The sequence below is a fragment of the Coptis chinensis genome, chromosome 4, assembly GCF_015680905.1.
Source record: "Coptis chinensis isolate HL-2020 chromosome 4, ASM1568090v1, whole genome shotgun sequence".
Taxonomy (NCBI): Eukaryota; Viridiplantae; Streptophyta; class Magnoliopsida; order Ranunculales; family Ranunculaceae; genus Coptis; species Coptis chinensis.
In genome coordinates, this window is record NC_141459.1 from 78,123,779 (window position 1) to 78,131,599 (window position 7,821).

General features: G+C 37.3%; 1 protein-coding gene across 1 annotated transcript; it reads right to left on the reverse strand.

Moving 5' to 3' along the window:
* Positions 1–1,721: 1,721 nt before the first annotated feature.
* LOC147504921 (uncharacterized) lies at positions 1,722–3,457 on the reverse strand. Its single transcript, XM_086605407.1, has 4 exons — positions 3,079–3,457; positions 2,582–3,015; positions 2,291–2,420; positions 1,722–2,140 (listed from the first exon to the last, which is right to left on the reverse strand). The coding sequence occupies exons 1-4, from the start codon at positions 3,455–3,457 to the stop codon at positions 1,722–1,724; spliced, it is 1,362 nt and encodes a 453-aa protein (XP_086461533.1).
* Between the last annotated feature and the right edge of the window lie 4,364 nt (positions 3,458–7,821).

A 7,821-nucleotide genomic window follows, 5' to 3' on the forward strand; every position in this document is an offset into this window, starting at 1 on the left:
AATAATCTAGAAGGTCTCTGATGTTCTGCCTTAACCTGCTGACAAGTTAAACACTTAGAAATATATTCTCCGACATCTCTTTTCATTCCTTCCCACCAAAAGGTCCTCTTCAAGTCATGGTACATCTTTGATCCTCCAGGATGAATTGTAAACCGAGAACGATGAGCTTCATATAATATCTCCTTCTTTAACTCTGCATCATTTGGTACACACAATCTCCCATGAAATCTCAATCCTCCCTCAGAATCAACTGCCAAGTCAGACGGACAATCATCTAAAATATCAATGACCAGATCATCTAACCGATTCAAAAGAAATGGGTCTCTGGGCTGCATGGCAATAACTCTACTGAAAATCACTGGCCTAACCTCCAAACTGCATATATACCCTTCATTTGTACCTGGTGTAGTCCGGACGTCATAAGCTACTATAGTCTCCAAACTCTTCCACTCTTGCACCATAAGAGTGGTCAAAACACAATGCAATCGACTAAGTGCATCAACAACTACATTGCCCTTCCCTGGGCGATACTGAATCTCAAAGTCATAACTACTTATGAATTCCATCCATCTCTGCTGTCTCATGTTCAACTCTTTCTATGAATAAAAATACTTCAAACTCTTGTGATCTGTGTAAAACTCGAACTTCTCACCATATAAATAATGCCTGCACACCTTCAAAGCAAAAACCATTGCCACTAACTCCAAGTCATGAGTAGGATAACGTCTTTCGTGTATCTTCAACTGTCGTGAAGCATATGACACCACCTTCTGGTCTTGCATTAACACACAACCCAAACCAGTTCCACTAGCATTTGTAAAAACCACTAGTTTTCTGCCTCTAGTCGGGATTACTAGAATTGGAGCTGTAGTCAACCTCTGTTTCAATTCTAAGAAAGCCTTCTCACAATCATTAGTCCACATAATATTCACATCCTTCCTAGTTAACTTCGTGAGCGGAGCTGCAATAAGCGGGAACTTCTCAATAAATCTCCGATAATATCCAGCTAACCCCAAGAAATTCCTAATCTCTATAACAGTGGTTGGTTGTTTCCATTCTTTCACTACAACAACCTTCTCAGGGTTTACATCAATCCCCTCACTAGATATCACATGTCCCAAGATACGAATTTCTTCTTCCCAAAAATGGCATTTGCTAAACTTAGCATATAACTTCTGTTCTCTAAACGTTTGCATGACTATCTTCAAATTCATTTTATGTTCTTCTGTGTTTTGTGAATACACTAAAATGTCATCAATGAAAACAATCACAAATTTATCCAAATAGGGCCTGAAAATACGATTCATCAGGTCCATAAAGAATGCAGGTGCATTCGTCAACCCAAAAGGCATCACAGAAAACTCATACAAACCATACCGAGTTCTAAATGCAGTCAAAGGAATACTACTCTCTTCAACTCCCATATGATAATAACTAGTCCTTAAATCAAACTTGGAAAATACCTTAGCCCCTTTCAATTGATCCAACAAATAGTCAATCCTAGGAAGCAGATACTTATTTTTTATAGTCACAAGGTTCAATTCCCTAAAATCAATACACATTCTCAAGGTACCATCCTTCTTTGAAACAGAAATAGCAAGCGCACCCTATGGTGAGTTGCTCGGTCGTATGAACCTGGCCATACACACCTTAAAAGATTTAGACCCGTATACTCAAAAGATTTGGTTAAGCCAAAAACAAAATCACTAAAACTTAAACTCTTACCCCTTCCTGAGTAATTCCTCGACTTGTACTTTCATCTCCTCCAATAGCTTATGCACCAACCTGTAAGGCGACTTTAAAACTGGTGCAATCCCTGGTAACAAGTCTATACAAAACTCCACCTCCCTTTTGGGTGGCAACCCTGGAATCTCCTGAAAAACATCTTTGAAGTCTCTCACTACTTCCACATCGCCGATATCCCTCGTAGGTATCTCTATAGAGCACATGAAACTACACATCACCGAGTCCTCCTTACTAACAAAAGTGTGAATCAACCTAGACTTGCCAGGTGTATTCACTATAACTTCCCTCTTCGCACAATCCAAGGTAACATGATAATGCGTCAACCAGTCCATACCAAGTATGAAATGGAAACTCTCAAACCCCAAAAGTATTAAGTCTACCACAAAGACACGATCTAAGAAATACAACTTAAAACCTTTGCACTCGTCATATAAAGTAACAGAACCTCCTAGCGGTGTCTCGACACACAAAGGTTTAGATAAAGGTGTAGTTTTAAAATGTTCTTTCTCAACATACTAACAAAATATAAAGGAATGTGAAGCACCTGAATCAAACAAAACTCTGAATATAAACTGAGATGAACTAAATGTACCTTCAACATTCCCATGTCCTGGCATAGCTGCATATGCTCTAGCACGAGTGACTGGTGCTGGTGCTCTGTTATGTTGGTAACACTGTTTGGTAGGATAATAACAAGATAAATGACCCACCTGCTTACACTCCCAACATGCACTTTCAACAGGAACTATGGCTCTAAGTGCTGGTGCTGAAGCAGGTAAAGGTAACACTGCTGGTCGATATGGAAGAGCGGGAGCACGACCTTGAAACTAGTTACCCTGCCTCTGCCACTGATGCCCTTGAGGTCTATAACCACCCTGTTGTGCAAATCCTCCATGGGGTCAGAATACACCCTGTTAGTGAAATCCTCCTTGAAACTGATGGTGGTCTCTAAAACTGATAGCGATATCATAAGGCCTAAACCTATTCGGTTTCTGTTCTTAAAATGTCGAGGGCCAACAACTGATGTCTCACGAAACTTCCTCTTCCCCCTTAACTCTTTGAGGGATGCACTCTGCTCCTCATATCTCAATGCCAAATCTAACACATAATCAAAGTTGTCCCCATCAAAAGGAGTCAACTTGCTGGCCAAGTAACTTTCTAATCCACGTATGAACTTTTGATTTTTCCTCTTATCAGTATCCGCAAGATGGGGAGAAAACCTCGATAACTCATTAAACTTGGTCACATACCCAGTCACAGACTTCCCGTCTTGAATCAATTCAGAGAATTGTTGAGCCAACTACTCTTTTATTGCTTCAGGAATAAACTTACTCTCAAATTTTGTCTTGAAGCCCTCCAAAGTCAAAGTTCTAGTGTCCAGACTAGGGGTGAGAGCTCGCCACCAAAACCTAGCAGCGTCATCAAGTTGGTGAGCAGCCAACTCCTGCTTCTGTACCTCAGTAAAATGCATACGCTCAAATACATTTTCACAACTCTGAATCCAAGCCTTCACGGCAATCGCGTTCCCAACACCAGTAAATCGCTGCCCACCAAGAGTACCAAACACTTTATTGCGCTTAGCAAAAGGATCTCCCTGAACAGGTTGGTTATTCTGCATAGCCTGCAACAGCTGATTCAACTGTCCTCCTGTCATATGTACTGGAGTGTTCACTATAGGTCTAGTAGTATTGCCATTTCGTGTTTCAACCATGATCTACAATTTCAAACAAAACTCCCGTTAATATTCACATATTTCCGAAACACTCAACACTATAACCCATATTCCATATCCGAGGATCACTTAGACTTTCTAAATCTAAGATAACCTAAGCTCCAATACCAAAATATCATATCCCAAATTTCTAAACAATTACAAAGTGAATATTCAAAATAGAAATAACTCAAACATCATTATGTTTAATTGTCTAAAACCCAGGCTATGACTGGGTGGATACAACACATACAAAAACCTTAAAAGCCATATCATAAAAGAATCAACTTAAATTAAATAATCCCAATATTTATCCGCAATCACTTTATTAATAGGCTATCTTCCGGCCAAAACAAAATATCAAACAAACTCTAAGAATAAAAGTCCTCACTACCATATTCTCATGTCATACTGAATGTGTAAACTACGTTATTACATCCTTCTAATAAGAATCAGACCTAATAAAAGAACTAACAGACTACTCCAGGAAAGAATCCAAATCAAATTCTGTGGTTCCACTACTTTCCACCTATGTTCCCAAGAACACACCCACGTTGCCAAAACAAAGTAAACATGGGTCAGCAAAATGGAATTTGCTGGTATGAGTAGAATAACAACATAAAAACATTTCTATACTTTAATTTTCCAAACAAACACTTTATATGTACCCATAACTTAACCATTCTCAGCTTGGAAGATAGGTAGTTCCGTCATTTCAACCGGCATAGTTTCTTCCCAAGCAAGATTTCTATTATATTAACTCATTATAATAACTCATTTTAATAACTTAGTAATTGAATTAAATCTTACCGATATCCACTTCTGTATAAGGGTAGGACAACGTCCATGTACAAAATATTATTAAGTCTTACCCTCTTGCAAACGGAAGTTAGAAATTCATAATAAATATATGTAGCTATTCTATAACCATTCAAATGCAAGTCCAAGCACACCCGCACAATCAAATCAATTTCTCTTATTAATTAATCGATTACTCTTTATACACCCACCCTTTTGTACCTACTCCACGATTTGCACTCCACACATTTGCCAAATCACACATTCCTTTGTGCCTCTCTCCCACCGAGTACGATAATATCATAGCCATCTCTGGGCTTTCATACACATATTTCACTACCTCTTTGGGCATAAAAATCTCAGGTCACTCATGGCCCATTTAATGAATACCTTAATTAGGTCATTCCTGTAACATTCAAGGAATACCTATTATATCACTAACGGGTCATTCATGGCATATTCAATGAATACCCGGGTCATTCATGGCACAGTCAATGAATACCCATTTATAAATGCCCACCTATCACATGACATTACCAGTCATAAAATCTTATTTTCGAAACTTGAGGCATGGAGAGTTCTAAAAGGGTGTGGTAAATTTGTTGAGAACATTATTGAACTTTATTGCATATATTCTTTCAGAGAGGAGGAGTATCTTGTTTTGTGTATTACTGTTTAAGCGTTATTAATTTTATTGATGTCTAAGTGTCATAATGTTGTATATTATAAAAGAATTATAGTAAGAATGAAATTTCACATAGTAGTTAATACACGTACACACGTATATATATAAAGTCCTAGCCTAAATTCAAGCACGCTAATAGCCCTAGGCCTAATCATTAGCCAAGTCAAATGTCAAACTTGGTCAACTAGTCAAAGTGTTGACTTGTCAACAACAGTCAACCTGCCAAGGGTCAATAACACTCAACCAGTCCTAAACCCATCTAACCAAAACCCAAAGACTAAGGCCCAAAAGTCTTTAACCTTTCCCAAGCCCAACTAAAAACTTAAGCCCATCTGTGAATATCTAAAACAAAACACTTAAGCCCACAAGTCTTATTTCGGCCCAAGCCCAATTAAAGAAACATAATCGCTAGAGGTCTCCTTCTTCTTCCTCAACAGCTCACCACCTCCACCGATCAGCCACCACAAACCTCCACTCGCCACTACTACAAACCATTTGGTTTTCATCCTCTACAAAAACCCCATCTTTCGATACAATCAATTTTCAATTCCCTCACTCTTCAAAAATCGTGTTTTGATGCCATTAACGGCAACCTGAGCTACTTCAACAACACTAAATCAACAACCAAACCACACCAAAACCGCTCGGTTTTAATCCCCAACAAAAACCCAACACTAAGGTATAGTCAAAACTCGATTTCCCCATTCCTCACAAATCATATTTTGATGCCATTACTGCTTCAATAGTACCCAAACCACAAAACTAGAAAAAAAAGACAACCAAACGGCATAATCCACAACTCATATGATCATTCAAGCAATTTAACAGTCCAAGAAAACATCTACACTTAATATATCAACCATTAACATCTTTAGAACCATTCAAATGATAATAGGCAGTAGATAAACCATACAAATTAAATAAATATTTGAAAGTATGAACAACAGTATGTATTCCAAATTCTGTCGCATATAGAATGAGCACAGAATGAGCAGAAGAATTAATGAGCAGAAAAACTTATATCTTTGTCAGTAAACGTAAAAACAGACGTAAGAATGCATGTTCAGTGAAAGTCATATTATCTACTCACCCATGATACGCTCCTGCTATCAGCTATCTATCAGTAGATTTCCAGCAAGAATCTTCCCTTCTCCTTTATGTGAAAAACTCATTTTTTTTTCTTCTCTGTGTAAAATAAACTCTATGTATGAACTACTTTTTGTTTTACAACCCCTCGAACAACAGGAATGAAGGTTTATCTCTTTACCTACGGGGTTTCATATCCTTAACTAATATTTATCCTATTTTTGTTTTATCTATTATTATTATTATTATGGTACTAGGAAAAAAATAAAAGAAAAAAAAATGAGGTGTTATAGCATGCGCTCTCTGAAATATGCTAAATTAAGCACGGGTCGCGCTGTATATTGAAAATAAAGGCCAACTTTTACTGTGGCGTTTGTGTGGGCCTGGATGTCAGGCCTGTAGTCAGATGGTGAAACGGGCTTTGGTAGTGGGTGGGCTTACTAAGTTTACTACTAAAAACTTTTCAAAGTAATGGCCAGGCTACTTAAAAATTAAGGGAAGTTGTTCGTGCATGCACGTTCCTTAATTAATTAGATAACCCTAATTCTTTAAGATTTCTAGAGACTGTATAACATGAAAAATTTATTATGAAATACTGGAGTTGGTGGGCATACGAGTACTATATTGTACTCGTGAGGTAATATTGCAATTAATGTAAAAAAATTAAATTATTCTACCTAAACTAGGGTCCGCGCGCACTTATTAATATGCAAATGATTGCGTGAGTCGCGCCTATGAGAGAGAGCGTAGGGCGTGCTTTGGAATGGCAAAATTGGACGTGGACGTGCTCTCAAGTCAAAACAAGAGGTTTAATTTTTTAGGGTCAGGTCACAGGGGTGGAAGGAGTTGGATTCTCAACTCGTATGTACTCAGACATTAACAAAAATATTTTGAAAAAATAGGAATAGTAAAACAGGTTAAGTTTTTTGTGAATAATGAAAACAATTTTTCAATCAAATTAAGTGATACGTAAACAAATAAGATGGCCAATGACGCCATTTGATAATAAAGAATTTAAAAGATGTGAAAACAGTGTTTCTACAGTACCAAAATCATTGCTATCAAGTTAATAAACTACTCTCTAAACATGTTGATATATAGAAGTAATCGTGTTCGATCCACTCTTGTTTGCACATACTTGAATGCGAATCTAGACTAAATAAACTAATTCACTAAATAGAGAGTAATATTGTTTGATAAAAATAGTAAATTAAAGATGAGAGAAAGATATAGAGAGGGGTAATCCACCACGGAATTCGATTGACTATTAGTTTAGTCATTGAATCACTTGTTTTGATCCCTAGTGAAGGTAGTTATATCTCTAATCATGGCTTCACTAGCATGAGAGATTAGCACCCCCACAAATCTCTTTGATGGGGTTTCTAATCTCTAGTTCAACTCTTATGATTTTTATCTCTAAATAATCATGAGAATCAAACTTGAAACGCTATTCTAAATAACAACCATTCTAATTAATCAATCATCCTCACATGGCTTCATTAACCCCCTCTATTGGAGGTTTAGCCTTGTGTCATCGGATTGAAACTACTTAAACAATGAATAAAAGACATTAAAGTAAAGAATTGAATAATAACTAAAGCTTTTATTGAAGAAGGTTTAATGGTGGCTAAACAAACAAGATGGCCAGCGACACCGTCTGGTAATAAATTTTTCATGATATACGGTGTCTAGAAAACTTACAGAATTGGGGTTATCTAATTAAGGAATGTGCATGCATGGACAACCTCCCTAAATTCTTAAGTGGCCTTCCCGTTGGCTTGAAAAGTTTTTAGTA

Bases quoted from the DNA above. Each gene is read 5' to 3' on its own strand.
- LOC147504921 (XM_086605407.1), bottom strand. From the start codon at position 3,457: ATGGTTGAAACACGAAATGGCAATACTACTAGACCTATAGTGAACACT. The intron at 3,016-3,078 runs GTAAGTTTATTC...AATTGATTCAAG, and splicing joins CTTCAAGACAAAATTTGAGA to ACGGGAAGTCTGTGACTGGG. The intron at 2,141-2,290 runs GTGCTTCACATT...TGTATTTCTTAG, and splicing joins CAGAGTTTTGTTTGATTCAG to ATCGTGTCTTTGTGGTAGAC.